General features: G+C 38.0%; 1 protein-coding gene across 1 annotated transcript in view; it reads right to left on the reverse strand.

Moving 5' to 3' along the window:
* Positions 1-15,810, reverse strand: part of LOC139741704 (ras-specific guanine nucleotide-releasing factor 1-like) — a 157,939-nt gene extending 142,129 nt beyond the window's left edge. Inside the window, 2 exon segments of the mRNA XM_071652286.1 lie at positions 14,387-14,673; positions 15,272-15,810. Coding sequence (XP_071508387.1) covers positions 14,387-14,650 — 264 coding nt within the window. The 5' untranslated portion in view covers positions 14,651-14,673; positions 15,272-15,810.
* Between the last annotated feature and the right edge of the window lie 5,355 nt (positions 15,811-21,165).

Here is a 21,165-nt window from a genome sequence, read left to right on the forward strand (position 1 = left end):
ATAATGAGGTTCAAGCCATCTTAACAATTTAGTCACAGATGATCTAAAAAATAGAACCTGTAATGAGAATCTTCACTTTTGTCCTTCAGTCTCAACACTAGTGGATCACAGACATATTTTTCTCTTCTTGCCATTACTTACTGGGAAAACTTACTCAAATTTGCAACCCACATGATAAAAAAAATGAAAATGTGTGATGTGGTGATTTAGAATGAATAACACTTGAGCTAGGAGTATGAAGAGAATCTTACACATAAAGGTCTGTGCATGTACAGGCTGGAAAAACACTTCTACTTGTAATATAATCAATATAAGAAAGAAGAGGATACCAGAAACAACCTTCAAGTGAAAAAGATAAATTAAGATGTAAGTGTGGGATAATACTTTTCATTTCTGATCATTGCATTCCTTCTAAAACAAATCTTCATGATAAAACCTTCAAACTGATAGTCAACTACTTTATTTTTTGGTGGAATAAGCAAATTTCATAATTTGTCATTTGCTAAAACCACTGAATTTAACATTCTTTTACCTCACTAAGGCCATATAGATATAGGGAAGAACAGACTGATCACATGGAAAAAGAGTGCATACTTTTTCTGAAGATATCTAATGCTTTTTTTTCTGCTCTGATTCAGTAGTTCACTTAAACCAAGAAGATGGCCAATTTTATTCCTTTCATGCATTTGTGAACCCTATCTGCTTTTTGCCCATTTGCCATTTTCATGTCGAGAAGATGATGGAAATGGAAACTGAGACAATAGAAAGAAGAAGGGAAAAGGATATTCTGTCTGGTCATTGGAGATCTAGGACGAGGCGAGTTATGAAAATTCATGCAGTCAAGATGGGTTTTTGGTCTACACTACCACTTCTTGCTTGGGATGGTTGCAACTCAAGTCTTGCTGGTTGCAGAGACATCTTCGCAATGTTTCCTGGAGACCAGCTTTGTCTCCGGGGAGTTGCGAGAGAATCGAACATGTTCGATCTTATTGGAGACTTTTTCCAGTCTCCATCTGGTCTCACAGACATCTCCACCATGTCTCCTTAGTTGTGGAGTCTAACTTTGCCTGTGACATCTTTGAGACCTCTCCACGGCCTTGCACAGACCAATGGCAAACTACCCTTTGAGATGTGGAGACATTGTGGAGACATCTCAATGACTGAGAAGATGTCTTAGAGATGTCACGGCAACATCCCCACAACTTCTGGGCAAATAAGATGTCACCTTGCTTTGATACATGTATGTCTCAAGACTTATGCCCTGGAGTTGCCTTCTTGGTAAATGCACAAGCCATTTTTTCTATACCTTTCACGCTACACAAGTTGCAGCGTCACGGTGACATCTCCTCCATTGAGATAGGCCCTTTATTGTCATCATGGCAGTCAGCCTTCATTTGTAGGTATTGTGCATATTTATGTAGGTATCATACATAATCATTCTTTGGTTAGTTTTCAATATTTATTTCTATGAACATATATACATGTACATGATGCGTTAATTGTTTTGCAATACAACTTCTTGCTGTGCTACAATAATTTTGCACAGACTTTGATATGACTTTAGGCCCCCTATATACATTGTATACTTAAGTAATTCCCTCACCTTGGCACACTATTCAACACTGTAATTCTTCCAACAGTGTGTGGGTGAACACACTTTCACAAATACAGCTCAGCAGCTAACAGTGGAAGAGATCCTGATCGACTCGGTAGTTCTTTGTACAGCTGTGTCTATTAGTCTATGTCTCATTGACACAAGACTTTAGGGAAAGTCAACTACCTCTGCACATCTACCTTGGATACTCTGAGCAGTCATCAATCATGGAGGGGGGAATGAATTACGTCATTCCCAGCTTCTGTGTTCCTAATGTTCTTCTTCTTCCTGGTGAGCGACTGCAATCAACATGCTGATTATTCTGTCACTTCATCAGGTAGGTCGGCATTGCACGGTGCAGTAGATTTTGAGTTTAACAGCACTATAATTTGTTTCATTGAATAATAGATAATCCCAAGAAATAATCAAAGTTCATTGAAATAAAGAATATAAAGAATGTTGTTTCAACTCTTGATAGTTAATCTTGGAGATGAAAGGAAAAGCAGAATGAATGGGAGAATAAAGTCCTCCTCAAGACAGGGCATTTCGATGCCTGGAAAGGTTGATATAAAATGTGCACATGTATCTAAATATATATAGTCAAACCTGCCCTAGCGACCACCTCCCTATAGTGGTCACCTGCCAAATGCAGCCACTGAAAAATCCCTCTGAGAGAAGAGCCACGTTTTAAAAAGACCCTGTGCATAGTGGCCACAAGTCTAATGCAGCCAGCAGCTACCAATATTGTTTCTCGTGGCAGATCATAAGCTGTGTATAGCAGCCATCGACTCACAGGGAGGCGCACTAGAACCAGCAATTTAGTGAGGTTTTCTGTTTGGCAGTCACGTTGGTCATGCATGGTGAACAGTTTGGTGGTCACCACTTCTGCATTAACCCACCATTAAAGAAATGAACCCATGAATAGCTTGCTTACTATATGCACACTTGTGCAAAATAATTTGTCGAATAATGGAAATATTCAATGCACAAAACACATGCATATATTGCATATATGCAAACAAGTGTCATGTAGAAGTAAGGGCTTATAGCTTGGATGTAGAGCATGCCATACACACACAAAAATGTCGGATAACTTGTCTATAGTGGCCACCTGTCTATAATGGCCACTCTTTTTGTCTCCCTTGGGTGGCAGTTACAGACAGCTTTGACTGTATATCATGTAATTCATTCATAGTCCAGTAGATACACAGAAATGTAGGTATTTAGATATCTTATGTGTTGGTTTCTTTATCACCATCACTAAGACAGAGTGGTCAGCTCTGATTTTGATAAATCTCTCTCTTTTTATTTCTGCTTGATTAGGCATACATCAAATTCCAATACAAAGTGCTGCAGGGCACTGTTTGCATTGTTATCTACACACAATTTAGCAAAACCAAAAACACAACAAATGCATACGATATGATGCCTAGCTCAAAACAACTATCACTATACAGCACAGAAAATCCCATGAGGTATACGAGTACATAAATTTTCATGGCTCGGTGAAATTAGATTATACCATAGATATCAAAACTGGCTCAGGCAGTCCATCAGATGTGAAATATAAAGCCAGACAAGACACATGACTAGAGGGTTTTTTTAGAAACCACAATTTCCTGCAAGGGACAATTAAAAAACCCAAGACAAATCATAGTGTGCAATGAGACCAGTGTGTTGCAACCCAGTTTGGGGATTTCTACAAGGTAACTTTATATGTCATCCAGTGTGAAGATACACAATGACTGGTAACAGGTAGGAGATATTAGCAGAAAGGAGGCTCACCATGATGGTTGGAATACAATAAAAATATATTCCACATAATTAAGGTGCTTCTTATTCTCCCATACCCAGTTCTCTTAATCAAAGTCTTATCACATTGTACCTCATCATTTCTACATCTTCATATTAGCATATTGTATACAATATTACAATATAGAATATGAGACATGAAGAGTGCACGTGATTAACTTACTATTTCTATGTCCAAGATCTACACAGTAAAATATAAGGACTTAGCGATATATTTGGTATTTACATGCAGAAGGGTTTGGGCTTGTCAGATTACATAATTTTCTGTGCAGTGACATGTATTACAGTACGAACGGCATTGCCTTGGTTTATGTCAAATGTCAATTCCTTCTTTTCATTGCCACAAGGCTCTTTGTCAGTCTATACAAGGCAAAGTATGATATGTTACATAATCATACCTTTGAGGACTTGTCTCCATGTGTATGCTTGTGTTTGCTCCCTCTTTATGTTTTTTTTTTCTCTCTGTTTCTTTGTCTTTACCTACAATGTTATCCTGTCGCATATTTGTCCATATAATTGCCTCAGGATATCAACTTTTATGTTTCCTATGCAACATAGTTTCTAATTTTTTTTAACAGATGATGACTTTTGTTGTCGGGAACATGTATATCAATACCAAACGTTCCACCCTCAGGGTTTGAAATGCTATTTCGGGAGGCTATAAGTCCCTCGACTTCTTCTCAGGACTTATAACCTCCCGCAATAGCATTTCAAACCCTTCTTGTGGAACATTCGGTATGTTCCCTCCCCCCACCAGTCATCATCTATATAATGCTTTCAGTCTTTTTTTTTCTCAGGTGTAAAAAAAAACCAAACATGTACATAACAAAAGATATCAAAGAGCATTGCATATTTTGCTTTCTTTTGTAAGAATTGTTAGAATTTAATCAATATAAGATAACAGTGCTTGTAGAAATGCTTTGATAATTGAAATGGTAATAGGTGTTTTTTTTTTTTGTTTTTTTTTGGGGGGGGGGAGGGGGAACCACAAACAATAATATTGTCAGTCAATATATACTCTGTTTCCAAATCAGTTGATATGTTTTCACACAATATCTGCTAGTTGTGGCCATTTCTTGCCTCATCTATGATCGTCACATGGTGAACACTCAGAGATTTGTAGACCACATTTAAAAACAACATTTATGCATTTTTTCTTTCTTTGCTTTTTTTATCTCCTGGTTAAGAATGCTTAGTCATCAGAACTATGCCTGGGTTTTAAATTTTCCGATAGCAGAACGAATGCCATATCATGGTAAATTCCAGCCCGTACAGACAAAACTAATCTTGGCATTTGGCTGCAATGGTACACATTGCTGTCTTATCAATGTTTCATAATTGAACTTTGCATGATTGTTGCCCTCGCAGAGTATGACTACAATTTCAGCATAGCCTTTGTATGCAGACTCCTTTCCAACTATACGAGTGACTGGGTAATCCAGGCACCTACCCCTTAGGCTCTGTCTCTGCATTATGCAACTGATGCATTCTGACAATGCAAAAAAAAATTATTTATGGAGGGATAATATCTATCATTCCAGTCAACCATTACAAATCATGTACTGTAAAAGTGGAAATTTTTGCGGTGTTGAAATTTTCGTGCATTTTGCACAACCAGAAACTAGCGCAAAGATAAAAGCATGCAAATATTTTTGCATGCCATGTGTTTCTGTAGTTGATGTCTTGATTCCACAGAATTAAAAACATGTGAAACTCATCTTACCCAGCCGAGCGCAAAAAATTTCTCATGCAAAAATATCCACTTTTACAGTAACATGTAAAAACTGCATCTTCAGAGATGTTTTTGTCATTAAGGGCTACTAAGACAAATCCTCATTTGGTGATTATGTAGTGGAACTGCATTTGACTGATGGCTTCAAATGACAAGTGTTGGGCAAGAGGGCCATTAAAGAATATAAAAATCATACTGGACAAACTCTGCACAAATATCACTAATTGTCAAATGACTGCAACCAGTGTCTGGAGCCACAGACTAATCTTGAGTGGTGTCTTACAGTCAATGCCAACCAAGTGCTGCTGATACAGTTTCATATGACAGATAGTGTATTAACCCATCAAATGCCAAGGCGAGAAAAGAGACAGAGTATACCTTACTGCATGGTTAATTAACACCACTGATCTTTACGTAAGACATACTCTGCGTGTTTTATACTCATTAGTCCAACCTTCAAGCAGACGAATGATGTATGATTTTTATACAGTGTGTGCGTCAATGTGGGCCATAAGGTGTATAATATGTCTACTATGTGTACGAGCCAACATTATGTACGAAGCAATGCCTGCATTGAGCTTGTGAATAGCAACCCTGATCAACAAACAGTTTTAATTTTGTGTTGATGCTGAAAAGTCATCTGACCTTTCCCTGATTTTGTAATATATACCGTAAAGTTCCGTGTATAAGACGCACTATTTTTTCGTCGGAAAACGTTGAAAATCGGGGGTGCGTCGTATACACGGGTACAGTCGAATCACGGAAAAAAATCCGTCATGTACACCCAATTTTATAAGGCCAACTTGGGGCCATGTATGCCCATCGACGTTTGGAAGGTAAGCAATCACTAGAACTTACGGATAAAAGAGCGATCTTTCAATCTGGACACACACAAAAGCTGCAAATACGAGATAAACTTACATCGGCCTTGTGCAGTAACGATGTATCAATCTGGCCATAGACAACAGCTGTACACTATACAGCACTGCTGTATGCTACCGATGTCAGTCTACCAAGCTACCAACAGCCAACCTAGTAGCTGGAATACGCGATGTACAGGTATCATTACTAAATTACCGATACCGTAAAACTTATCAATGTACTAGTATCAATATGGCCATAGACAAAAGCTGTAAAATACGGAGTAGGATCGACACTATGTCACCGTAAATATGAACGATGTGTGAAGCATGCATGCATATCCATGTCGTTCGTTTGCTCTTCATTTCACGAGTGCAAGACCAGCTAGGATAGCATAGCTACACTGTGCTGTAGCTAGCTAGCTAGCTAGCTAGCAAGCCTTTGGCAAAGGCAGCAGCTGCATGTTTATGCAGAGAGGCTTTTGCAATGGACTCGCGTGCACACAGCGATCGGATCGAAGCGCGCTTGCCCGTTGCGCGCTGTGTGTGCAAGTCCATTGCTCTCTGTGTGCTTGTGCTGAAATTATAGCGAGCTGCCTTTTGCAAAAGGCTAGCACTGTGCATACAAGCATGGTACAAGAGACACACATGTTACTGGTAACAGTGCATGAGTGTAATTACCGTACGCACCGTACGTCTTGCCGTATGATCCCTCTGCTACACTTGTTGATGTTTTTCTTATTTTTCGTAATGAACCTTCCACTCTGACATGCGTCAATATGCGAGACACCCTCTGCTATGTATGACAGCAAAGATCGTACTGTTACTCATGAGTATGATATGCATGACACATATACCACGATTGAAAGGCGAAACAAATAGCTAGTGAGTACCGAGACAAGTCTCGCATTTTGCGTCTTCCATATTTTGTTGATATCCGATGAATACCGTTAAAAGAAAATATAAAAGGAAACGAAAAATAGAGCATATACATGCTGCATTCTAGGGAAATATTGAGCTGAAATAATATGTAGGACACACGCAATATTTGCGTGGACATTTTCGTGTTTTTTTTTTCTTTTATAATTTTAGGTCCGAAATTAGGGGTGCGTCTTATACACGGGTGCGTCTTATACACGGAACTTTACGGTATATAACCATAAAGGGAATCCTAAAGTAAATGAACTTACTGCTTGTAGGAACTGGATGGGCCATGTGCTACCCAGGTAAGTCTATGTATGGAGGCTTATCTTTTGGAGTACAGGTTGATATTTTCGGAAACCTGTCACAGCTGGGGTGCATAATGCCTATGGCAAGAGATAGCTAAATGATAATCCACTTATGGCATTTTCTGACACAATTCTTTTAAAATAAGCATGTGCATTATAGTCAAATTGTACACTACACTAGCTACTTGTGAAGTTGTCAAGAATTATGTGTACATTCTATTAACTAAGTCAGACAACCAATTGTGGCATTATGGTATTTTGAACTAGACTCTTTTAGCAGAATTTTATCTGTAGATAATCAATTGCATTTAGTATTTACGATGCACATGCAGTGATATCATTAGCAATATCTGGGCAAAGCACTTCAAGTGATACCTCTCCAAATTGGCAAATTTTATGCTGGTATCCTGTATACTGCATGTACATTATTCTTAATTCGCAGGATCAGGTGTAAGAATCCTTGAACATAAAGCAAACAGCTAAAACATCCCTCTGTCCTCAAACTCTAAGTGTAGAATGTTTAGAATAATAGCCATCATCGACTGTCAGCATCTTTTCTACAACTCTTTAATCTCAACTTATGAACAATTTTTTCAATTTTTAACTATATTTGGTACTTATGATTTTAAAAAATCAAGCAGACAGAAATTTCCTATTGCAGCACAGTAGACTATAGTAGCTGCACTACAGAAATATACCTAGTACCATTTTCATCATTTACAGCTACATAAGCTTACTTTCATGAAAGCCCTATAGATCATAATTCTTAATTGTTTCATTTGGCACATTAGTATCATGTTCAACATGTTTATCTATAATTGTCTTGTAGGTGCTTTATTTAAGATGAGATGAAAATAGAAAAGATGATAACTCAAAATCAGCATAATAATGTTTGTTTGTTATCATTTCCATCTGAGAAGATGGCTGGATAGCCCATATTCAGCTACGTTAAGCTGGTCTTCCATGGGGTCCAGTTGGATTTGAGGTGGGACCATGTTCACCGGGTTAAACACCCTGCGCTTTACGATGAATGAATGAAGCGGGATCTTTTACGTGCATGAGTTAAATGTAAAGGAGATGAATCAGCCGCAAAGCATATCTACATGCTGAAGTGTTTTTATATCTACAGATGTTTATATAGACCAACTTCCCTCTTTTTCACTGCCTCAAATTAACTCCCTTCCTCCCCCCGCCCCCTCAAAAAACCCACACATCTCATATTATAATTAGTGCTATCTTTGCTTTATCAGTGGTTCATCAGGTGATTAAAAGTACAAAAGATGAAAGAGCAATCACATGACCTCAAGAATGAAAATTTGCACTCCTGAGTATATTTTGAGGGGGACAGAATTGATGAATACACCCTCTGTTCACCACCATAAATGATAATGTAGTTTCATTTTAACCTTATCTGATGGTGAGACTAGACTTTGTTTATTAAGTGGTCATGACTCTCAGATAAGCTCCCTACGGTGGCAATATCTGATAGCGGAAGTCATGTATTGTCTACCATAATTCATATACCACCTTGTCAATCATATTTACAGTACAAGTCTTCATAGAATCTTTTCTCTATAAAAGCTTCTCATGACCCATCTGCAAATCATATGCTATTACTTTCATGTACTTCAAATTGCATGTTATGATCCCTATTTTGTTCACTACATATGTATGTACTCTTGTCCTTCCTATTTTAGCATTTTTAATCTAAATAATATCTACAATCATATCAAATTTTCATGTATCATTTGTATCTTTCATGATTACGGGAAAATGAAAATGAAATGTATCTTTATATTGAATTAAATTGAATGCATCATTTTGTGCAGCACCACCAGGACTCAACTTTATTCTCAGTGGCACATACAGTGTACAAATGCTTAACCACAAAAACCTGGGACAATTTGCTACAGAAATGCTCATATGGCACATATTTAATTGGTAATTCTCAATCTTACTGTGTATCCTGCAGTAGTATATATCAGGACAAAGAGTTGTTGGGACTGATTACAGTCATTTATTGGCACAAAATTAGAAAAATGAACAAAAATCCTACAGCTGCAAATAAACAGTGGTATATGACCAAAATAGGGCTCAAATGAAAGAAAAGTTTTCATTCCGTACTTTATAAAGATAGAAAATGAATGACAATTTTTTAAATTTTTTACAAGAAGACACAGTGAGACTTATCGAATCACAGACACGTGGTTTCTTGGACTTTATGTGTTACAGTATTGTCATCTTTTGTCCCGCACTCAGCACACATTAACACAACACTACATACTCAGAGCACTTACCTACAGAATACATATTCTCCGGTGATCATGGAAGGTCTAATGCAACGATGAAATGAACCTTAATGGGCATCATAATTGATTTGATTGCTTACATATCAGTTAATCACATTATTGAATTCAGGGGGCAAAATTTGCACATAGCTGACAAAGTCATTGAGAGCGGAGCCTCTGGATAGCTGCCGCTACAGAAGGGAAAATTAGCAATAAACTACATGATGCACAATGGATATAGCGTATGGGTGGTCAATGGTGCATTACTTTACTTTCCGAGAACCTCGCCTCCCGCGCTCACCAAATGAAAAATGGAGAGTGGGGGGGGGGGGGGGGAGGGGAGGAGGCCGTGTATCATATGGCAAATTGCATGTCTTTTATCAGTCGTGATGATTGGTAACGATAGCTTGCTTATTGGAAAATCTTCGGAGCTGCTTTGCGCAGATCCATGCTATGCGGGCATCATATTGAACGATGAATATAGTATTGTCTGTGTCCTATGTGCCGACTAATACCCTGGTGTAAAGTCCTCTGGATTTTCTGGCAATGATGGGAAGCCATTGTGAGCTTGTGTGAGCGGGGTGGCATAAATGCACAGGCATTTCACAGCAAAGATTTGTTTGTCAGCTCCCGTTTTCTACTTCAACAATCTTTGACAAAAAGGAGACAGCATTACCAGAAAAACCTCTTTACCTAAAGAGAACATTAAATATTGCCCTCTATGCAATATTGTAAATATTGTGATAGGGGTAAAATGATATGATGGGGGGAAAAAAAAGAATAATAAATGACTCATGTTTTCTCTTCAATCTTTGCGCAAGAAAGAACAGAAGCAAGACATTTCAAAATTTCAACAGATACAAATGCCCAAAGGAGAATTCCTAAAAATCTTTGACTCTTGCAATATATCAAAATGAAGCAATCATGCCCGTGCAACATATTTACAATTCACTATGGTCTATTAATCTCTATTTGCATTAAAAAAAAAAAGAGAGTATAGAGGCTCCTGGAGAGTAAACATTCGAACAAAGATGTTTATTCTCCACATATATCACAGTTGTCTACAACGTAGTAATTTGCCAGCTCACATAAATTAAGAAATATATGATAAAACCTGTTTCTGCAGGTGTACATACAAGTCATGCCCCTCTCTCAACAAGAATGGTAAATTGTAGTAGTCTGACACATCTTTTCAGCTGTGGCTCCTCCTCCCTCTCTACCACTCTTCCTCTTTCTACTATCCCTCCCCTTTCTCTACCCCATATCTTTAGCCTACCCCTTTCCCTCCTTAAAAACCAAATAAAATTGCTCTAATAAGGAAACTGAGCCTCCATTCGAGTCACCCCCCAACGTACCACATATAGTTGCACCTCATGATGTATGCATATCACAGTAAGCAAAGATTTCCTGTTAGTCTTCATTAAAACAACAAACATAACTATTGCAGGGATCAAAAGAGGAAGTAATCATATTTTTTTTCTTCTTTTCTTCAGAACAAATGTGGTCTACCACAAATATATTTGGACAATGTAATTTCTCCTTTAAACTGCAATAATGACTTGCAAATATACAATTTTACTTGCACTGTACTTAATATTGGCTATCATTTCACCATCTGTAAAGTTTTGATGTTGTGAAATCATTTTGAAATTCCTAAGCAGTCTTGTATGATGCAATATTTCAAAATATATATTTATTTTTAAAGAATATGGTGTGAATGCCAAAGAATCTCAGAGAAATGGAACAGATTATGACAGCAAATTTAATTTTGCAACAAAATCATCTTTAAAAAGGTTATAGGCCTAATGGGGCTTTAAATGTGATTGATTAAGGAAAGAAGGGATTTATTCCTATCTTAACCCGTTGAAGACGGACTGATTTTGCTGCAACACGCATTTCCCATAGACACCTGCCCGAGTATACTCGGGGACTCATCCTCAATGGGTTAATGCAGTCATGAATAAGCATGCTACATGTATGTGGATGCTATCTTGGTCTCATTCCAGAATAAGCATGGTCAATTTAATTTTACAACATAACAACTTTCCACCAAAGTCATGCCAAGTACGAGAGTTATATTCACATTCTAGCCTTGTATGACACCCATTACCTCATTAGCCCTACTTCCTTATTTTCTTTCTGTTGCAATATTTGGTTTCCAGACTACAGATTATAAATGGGTATGACATAATGACCCTAATGTTGTAGTCAAAGTGAACTAATAGGCTACGACACTTTCAAAGTAACAGTAACCTGCACATATTCCTACATTGGTTTGTGAGGCTAAAAGATTCTTAAATGGATGGTGTTTAATGTTGATCATTACTTTTCTGTTGTGTTGGAGCATAGCTTATTTATCCTCTTTATCTAGCCCACTTTGAAGCTGGTGGATTGCTGTAGTTTCAGTTGACTGCAGTTTTCACAAGTTCATGTGGCCAGTTCTGTCAGAAATCACACAAAATACAAATATTGTTTTTGAGAGAATTGTCTCAGGTATCCAAAGGTGAGAATTCAAAAGAAAAAAAATATGCCTAACATATTTCTAAATACATCACTGGTCACATATCCTAATGCAACATGGCAACATCCACCCAAGTAGCCAAAATGACAACTGATAAATGCAATTCAAATTGGAAACAAACATGGTTTGTTTTTTCCTATTTTGCTACTTTTTCTTTTGTCGACAGTGATCATGAATTTCATCGTAACCGAGAATATACTGCAACATGGGCAGGTGATACATGGTGCCTGCCTGTCTACACCAGAACCATTGATGTAAATATCAAGGAAACATTCATCCTGTTTTCTGGGTCTCAGGATTAACAAGGGATAACTGATATCCACTCTCTCCCACCATGACTACATGAAATTAGTCTCTACAGAAAATCTTATTATAAACTTCACCCCCTGTAAAAACCTGAAATAAAACAATAGTGGCAGTCTGCACTCGAAGGGCTAAGGTGTACAAACAATAAGACCATGTTAATAAATCTAGGTCTGTTGTGTATCAAGTCTATAAGAAATTTCCATGATCTCTGCAACAATGGCTAAGCCATACATATTTGAATCTAGATCTGTTGCTGCCATGTCTGAAATATTGAATGTTTTTAGACTTTCAATATTAATGATATCAATAGATTGATCTGCAACCCGTATGGAAACACCCACTAGTGCATCTGTGTTTGTGTGATGTGTGGTATCTCACCCTTTAAACAAAGGCCAATCAGCCATTTGTTTGTGTACTGCCACCGTAGTTCCGTCCCAGCAGTGTGCACATACCTCGGGTGCCTGGCTTGTCCAATAATTGTCCATGCATATGTTTCATGTGATGCTGGGAAAACAGCGGCCGCGCGTCAAGGATTGCACAGCCGGCATAAGGCATACCACTCCTCAATGATTTTGGTGTTACAGGCACAAGACCCCGGCAAGCAAACAATCAAACAACTTTAATGAGTGGCTGTATCATTGCTCTATTGACACAGAGACTAGAACTAAAAGATAAGACCAAAGAGCATACAGTGTCTCCTGTGTGATGGAATATGCTATTTTTCGAGCAAAGAAGTGTCTTTTTTTCATCTCTTTGATAGCAAGTCCATCTCCCATTTTAGATTACTTTTTCTGTACTTCCCAAGAAAAGAAAAAAACCCTTGGATGAAAGCCAATTACAGCAGGCATAAAGACTTTTGCCTAACTTCCATGTGTGCATGTGTAAGATGGAGCATACTTCAAGTCAAGAGTGCATGACAAGAAACAGGCAAGACTGTTCAGCTAGAAGACATCATAGCTTTGTGCGCTCCTCATTCAAAAAGATATATTCAGCATACTAGGCATCAATGCTGACAGCATCTTCATATTTTCACGATACAACACAAACCCTTCAATATTCACCAACATTTGTTTCCTCTTTTGAGCCATGCTTTACAAGTTAATTTGAAACCTGAATAAGCACCTCTTTTCTTTCTTTTTTTCCAGTTTGTTCCTTCTCCAATCTGAATTCTTTGCACAGAGTTTTATTATATCACACGGAAATAATATAAGGAACAGATATTCAGATTTATTCATATAGACACAGGGATTTATAAGGGCCAGACAAAATGGTGCCAACATTTCTTGGGCACACACACAAGAAGGTGAATGATAGCAAAGGTTGAGTCACCCTAACAGAAAGATTTGACCTAAGTTACATCACAACATGAACGATCACTGTCCAAGTATTTGTTTTCTGTGATCATTTCAGGTAATGCATACTAAAGCCAATCATAGATCAATAGACAATCTTATGAAAGCTTATTCCCCAGTTTATCAGATACTGTATTATGCCATATATCTAGCAAGTCTAATTTTTCGTGAATCGGGACTTCCTGGCAATTTCATGAGCGGTTAAATTTGTGATTATGGAGCACAACACTGAACAGAGAAATGTATGCATGCATGTCACGTCCATGTTGGGATCAGAGTTGATATTTTCACATGTTTTTGAATTCGCAAAGAGCACTCGACTCACGAAATTCACAAAAATAAATACCTTGCAAATTACTAGTATTCAACATTTACACCACGTCATACATGTACATGCTTCTTTGGTTATCCTTTGATTGACACTGGAATGTTCAAAATAAAGTTGTTATGGCATAGTAAATAATACCAAGGACTATCAACCAAGAGGCCCCGATCCAAGTCTCCTGGCTACAGAGTGGTCATGCCCCTAAGGCAAGGCCCTACATTCTCATTGAAGCAATGTCCTTTAAAGGGGACTCAGAGCCGCCATCCCGTGGTTCAAACATTCATTACTTCCTTTGTCGCTATATAAAAAGAATGTCACACAAATCATAAAATGACATCATAGCTATGCACAACCATAGGGTCCTTACCTGTTTCTCATCCTTCACGCTGCTCCTGGGGGTGACGATGTGCTCCGTGTAACACCCCTCAACAAAGATGAGGCCTAGGGGTCGGCTCGCCGTCTCATTCTCAAAGTAGAAGAGGAGATTCTGGTAGAGAGCAAACCATCTCTGCTTCCATTTGCTCATGTCAGAGCTCTTCTTTTGGAGGTTCCCCGCGATGGTGAAGTCTGTCCTGGCACGGCTGGCCAGCAGTAGCAGCTGGCAGTCATCCAGACGGACCCCTTTCTGCATGGCTATAGAACTCACTTGGAATGCTACAAATCAAAGGAAATCAAGACAAAACATCAATATTCTTATCAACTGTCAGTCATACTTTCTCATTGTTAAAAACTCACATCACTCGACAGATGATGATATTAAGGTAAGATCTATACTGTGAATTGCCTTAATCAGTGACTTTTGAAAAAAGGACACATTACACTATGTATACATATATGGTTGTCTAGAAAGTTAGATCTTTGGCTTGCATTCTATACTTGCTCTCTTGTAATCCCTTCAATACTGGGATTGTTTGGCTTATTTCAATTCATGTCAAATGTTTAAACATAGCTAGAAGTCACACTCTGAACTACTACATTCAACAAACCATATAAATTTATAAACAACAGATAATAATGAATTGTATCCAGTGGAAAAAGATTCTTAGAGACATTCATTCACTTTCAGATATATGAAGTAAAGGCAATTACCATTCCAAAATTTCATCCACCGAGAGAAACAAATAGTTTTTAAGTGACTTATAATTTCAGATATGAAAATAAGTAAAAGAGTAGAACAATTTGAATACGAAAACCATCACAAAATGGGTCAAATTAAACCAATGTTTGTTGTCATTTTTTTTTCCACACAAACCTGATCAGATTGTTGCATATTGGGACATCGTCCTGACTTCAGATTGATCTAATAGAATATCCCAAATGTTTCCTCGTTTTCAGTATGTATCCGCTTGTGCTTCCAATCAGATGTCTTTTACATTGGCAATGCACAACTCCCAACACAGAACCACAACAACCAGCGGTGGCAAGCAACACGTCTGAATAAAATACTCCAGTGACAAATTACGTAGATTAGCCGAGTACGTCGGCCCAGTGATTCACAGACTCGCCCGTAAATCAGCTGGTTCAATCTCAGCCTTCAGCGCAAGAATCTTATCGATCTCCTCTCTCCCGGGTTTCGCACGTTTCCGATGTTTCGTCGCACTTGCCAAGAGTCTAACGTTACAAAGATAGTCGGCGATAGTTTGGATAACGAAATGAAATAGTTTGGGAAGATCCGTGGAGTCTCATCTTGTCCATATCTGCCCCGTTGCCCTTGACAACTTTGCAGTTGTAAGTGGGACCATCAATACGGAGGCAATCCCGGTTGAAACAACGGCTGGATGGAGAGGAGGTGCAGCTAACGAAACAGGTGCATGACCCGTCGTCAGGTGCGTGTGAGAGAACATGCACTCGTAACGTGGGTCTCCAATGCAGGACCTCCAGCACATACACACACGGGCACATACATCAAACACGCATACACACATACACACACACACACACACACGTATTTTGATCACACACACCAGATACATAAGAGCACAAGCTTGACGCCAGGGACCCTAATAAGTTGGCGCTATTCAATTGATCTGGGACGGTCGCTTGTGCACACGAAAAAATGGTTCTATATCTTCTGCTGATGAAATTGCGACGGTTTTGCGCGTTTCGTCCCTTTTTTCACTACCACTGGATTCCCCGGAACCTCATAGCAGATATTCATATGGCAGTGAAAATGGGTCAATTTTAGAGGACTTTCGTGTGTTCTTTTTCTTTTTTTCTAACAGACATGACTTATGACATGACTTAGATTTTAAGCTATCTAGGATTTTTTCTTTCTGCATGCATGCATGGTCGATAATCGATATCTCCACTGTTACCAATACGTGACTGCAGTCTAACATTTTCGTGTTAGCGATATCAGCCGGTATTATAGAATTTTCTCTAAACTTTCAAGTGTTTGATAAGTGCATTCTGTTTGCCTTTTTATAAGATGTATTCTCTTCTAAGCTATTTCCATCGTAATTAAACCATCAATACATATAAAAATCATCCGCATATCCTATGTGTTCACCAATATAAAAAGAACAAAAAAATGAAATGAAGGTCATAATAGTTCTAGTGAATTTGACGGTGTATTGAAATAGTGCATGTTTAAGCCTGACAATAGAGTATCATCTTATGAGTATAATTTCTATTATACCAGATGAAGTATTACTACTCCACTAAAAGAAAGAAAGGTAAGGGCGAATGGTCAGTCAAATCATGTTCCTGACTTCAAAGGCTATTCAATTCATTTCAAACTTTATTTTCACATTTTTTCAACAGAATGTACAAAGAAATATATGAAATTTGACATGCATTATATCGAATGATACACAGGCAGCAAAGAATAACAACATATTCTCGATCAGTATACAAAAAGAGGCCTATGGTATTATATACAAACATTTATACAATATTATACTCTTTGAAAAAACTATATAGGCTATATGCCTAGGCTATATTATGCATGCCTTTCTTCATCTCACATGAACGGTTGTATATTCTATTCAAAATGGCTTTGATACATAAACTAAAGAAGTGTATACATACAGGTTAAAACTTTATGACAAGGTTTATTACTGACAACACAAACCTTCCCGAGGCTTGCCCGACAAAGCAACAACGAATGCATGAAAACTATAGATTCCAAGTATGTACACTGAAATGTGTGGATTTGATGTATGTACAGATACTGGATGGAACAATATTGTTCCTCAGAGGAAAATAGCTATATAATAGATTTGTATAAATTGATATAAACCTGCATCTAATATGAAAGCATTTCGATGTAATTCGTTTAGTCCCATTTGCATGGGTACTAATGTATGATAGCAGCAGGTTAGCAAGCGTTTTGATTGCCATAACCCTAAACTGTTGTAAATAAGTAACATAATGCATGAATATTGATATTGTTGGTAGGTTGGTCTATAAAGCTTCCCAATCCTACAAACACACAGAAACCCTCAGACATATTTTCATGTTCTATATTGAAGATAGTGCACTCAGTCAGAATAAGCCACTTTGGAGTTAGTTCCTGGGAACATTGGTACGAACGACCTTTTGTTTTTCTCAGTCGGTTAGGGGCACTTCACTGGTTTTCAGGGCGACAAATGCATAGGCTTTATACGAAACAATATTTACGGGATTCATTATTCCTGTTCAAGCAAAGAATGAACTTGCGTAGACCAGATGACCAGAATGATCCGTCAATTAACAATTGGGAAAACATAAATTTCATTATTTTGCATTGAATATAATAATTATATTAATAGTCTCTTTCTATTAATATTGCCAAATACCATTTTTGTTTCAGGTGGATGTGCTGGCAAGCAGCATTTATAAGGATTACATGAATAATAATTACATCACAGATGCTTATCCCAGTGAATTTAAAAACCAAGATGCCTGTTGGTACGAATGACCTTTCTCCTGCTCATCGTAGTATGCGCAAAGTGGAACTGCGAACTGGCTTATTGGTACGAATGACCTTTCTCTGCTCATGCGCAGTGGAACTGCGAACTGGCTTATTGCATAGCCTGCGTGTATGACAGATCGTATATTGATTATGCATGAATGAAGCATCACAATGTAGTCAGATTTTGTGGAAATTTGAATGAACTCTTTACTAGTTTTATACCGTGGCCATTGCACGCTAGATACAAACACACGCAAGCATGGTTATGCATAGGTTCACAATCCTTAATGACGTTGTGTCTTTTTAAGATACCTGGGCCCTGTTTCATAAAGCTGTTCGTAAAGTTACGAACATCTTACGAGCGACTGGTGATCAGTTCTTGTGCTGAATTATGGAAATTCTAATAAGTATAGCACATCAGAACTGATCACCAGTCGCTCGTAAGTTGTTCGTAACTTTACGAACAGCTTTATGAAACAGGGCCCTGGTGATATTGCCTACATTATTGACAGTAATATAAGATGAAATAAGGCTTAAGTATCCTTCAAAATGATAAATATCACTGATCGCTGAGAATTGTGATAAAATGATTATGTTGATGATACTTGACAATGTCCAACTATACTTCACCAACGTCCATACTGTCATCTGTAAGTGATATTTTCTTTAAAAAACAGTGATCGCAGCTTTGAAATAATGACATTTCCACTTAGAGAGCGAAGAGGAGAGATAACTTAACATAATGAGGAACATCGATTTTACCAATGACCCTTCAGTTTCATTTTGTGACGTATTAATAGGGGTAATTATATTAATTCCGTAAAGTGGATTCTTAATTCTGCACAAGATTTGGAGCTGCCAAAATAGGGTACCGAAGTGATGATGTCACAGTCTTTATAGTTTGGATGAAACAAAATGAGCGCATTTAAACACTCGGGGCAGTTTTCGGATTTGACTGAAGGTTATGGGGTAAAAATGTGACACTATTTCTTCTACGTGACGATGAGTATAAGTCCTACGTGTGTGTGTGTGTGTGTGTGTGTGTGTGTGTGTGTGTGTGTGTGGGTGGGTGTGTGTGTGTGCTTGCTTGTGTATTTTCTTGTGCCTCTGTGTTTCGTCGTTTGCGTAATCTGTGCATGTTACTGTTGTTATTGTTTTTTTAAAGACCAGTGCTGCAATTTGGCCACAGTATACATTTTGTGATTGTGTAATACATAGCATTTAGAGATTTTGTGTATACGTAAATTCGTTCAAAATTCATTTTCAGTTAATTTTGGTGTCAGTCTCCTCAATAAGTGTAAGAGCGCATGGGCGCGACAGGTTACTATCAATCAACCAAGTGGCGAGAGTAATACCGTATGGATATTCAGTGAGGAAATTTGATCTTGCGGTAACAATGATAACAATATCACTGACACTTGATACTCGAATGTCAAGATTTACAGACATACCAAAACAAAAGAAGAGTATAGGAATGCTTGGATTTGATTTTATTTTTCGATACCTTTTTTTTTATACAGCCTCTAAAAGAGAGTATAATGCAAAAAATCAAAAATCAAAAAAGTAGCTCACAACTCTCATCATTTTATTTTTCCCAACAAAAGTATTGTTCACGTCGAAGTTATTTTGGAAAGAGAGAGAGGGAGAGAGAGAGAGAGAGAGAGAGAGAAGAGGGAGGGAGCAAAGAACAGAGAATGCATAGTGATCAGGGAGTAATAAAGTAACACAACATGTCAAAGAAGGAGAAAATTAATAGAGACAATTCAACCAGGGAGGTGAAAGCGACTCTTTCCACCTCTCTGATTCAACATTCTCAATTCAACAAAATGTGACACGCCATCTATTGGTATAAAACAGGTCGATGTTTACCTGTTCCAGCCACAGAACTCAACAGCCACGCAGTAGTTCCAGCAACGGCTGGTTTATGATGAGTGGGTCACGCATGGTTGCACTTAGTGGGCGTTAACCCAATACCTGCATTTTATTGGTTGCTTTAAGGGTGTGTGTCGCAGCCCGAGCCCGAGACTAGTATACACTTGTACTTGAGGTCGTGTCAGGAAGCTGTACCACGAGAACTGAACCACTGTATATCATCCGATTTTCGTTTTACATCCGTAGTGCGGAGGTCAATACACATGATTTAATTCTACGTCTTACAGAAAACATTGTAAATTTGTATAGAATGATAAGCCACCCTCTTCTTTTTCTTTATTTCTTTTAAACAGGAATCACATTTGCGCTCGCAATCATAGACGAGTTCACTGTCACATCATTAATTGTGTGTGTGTGTGTGTGTGTGTGTGTGTGTGTGTGTGTGTGTGTGTAAAAAAAAATACTCTTCCTGACAACCAGAAAACGTCCGGCTTTGCCGGTAAAAGATACACTGAAAGCATACAGGCGGGTGGCATAACTTGCCACTAGGTCCTTATTCGGGAGCAACAAACAAACAAACAAACAAGCAATCAAACAAACAATTTTTTAAAGCAAAAGCAAATGAACAACATCCATATTTTACGCAGTAATAAATATGTGAGTTAGTGCCCTCTTAACATTTCAATATATACATTTCGATATCTGTATGCATTGTATTTAAACAGGCCTAGACTTTTACACATGGTTTACATGGCACTCATTATTTGACAAGTTCGTTCTACATCGATAAGTTTGGACTGTATGACTATGAGCGAAAATACTACGTCGTGATGTAGAGTTCTTTGTGAATGCGTGAAATTAGATGGTAGTACAATGTCATGTATAGTCAAAACAGAGCACACGAAAAATATGTAGGCTATAATATTCGATGATGCGGGAGATGATGAAGTCCGAGCGCGGGAAGGCAATAACATTCACTATATCACAAGGAAAAACAAACAACTACAAATTCAACGCACCAAAGCAAATAAACATTGCTATAGGCCTACGAAATCACACTTCGAACGAGTCAGTCATAGGCATGAATAAGAGAATTCAGATATTTCTCTAACGTCTCCCTTTAATCCTGTACCATTAAAATTAATTTCTGTCTCACCATGCCTAACCTATGGCATCATATCTCATCAAACAATACGTTTTCATCAACTTTGTTGAATAACTTAGGAAGGAATCGGCAGGTAAAATGAAATCAGATTTGAGGAAGAACAAGTGGATCTGGATTCGTTTTCTTCAAGAGCATTGCAGAGACCACCCCGAACAAAGGGGGTACAAAGATGACGCTGTGAAAACGCCCAAGCCAGAAACAAACAGTCCCAAGC

This window comes from Diadema antillarum, unplaced genomic scaffold (genome assembly GCF_040938485.1).
Source record: "Diadema antillarum isolate AM-2024a unplaced genomic scaffold, OU_Dant_1.0 seq00000946_RagTag, whole genome shotgun sequence".
Lineage (NCBI taxonomy): Eukaryota > Metazoa > Echinodermata > Echinoidea > Diadematoida > Diadematidae > Diadema > Diadema antillarum.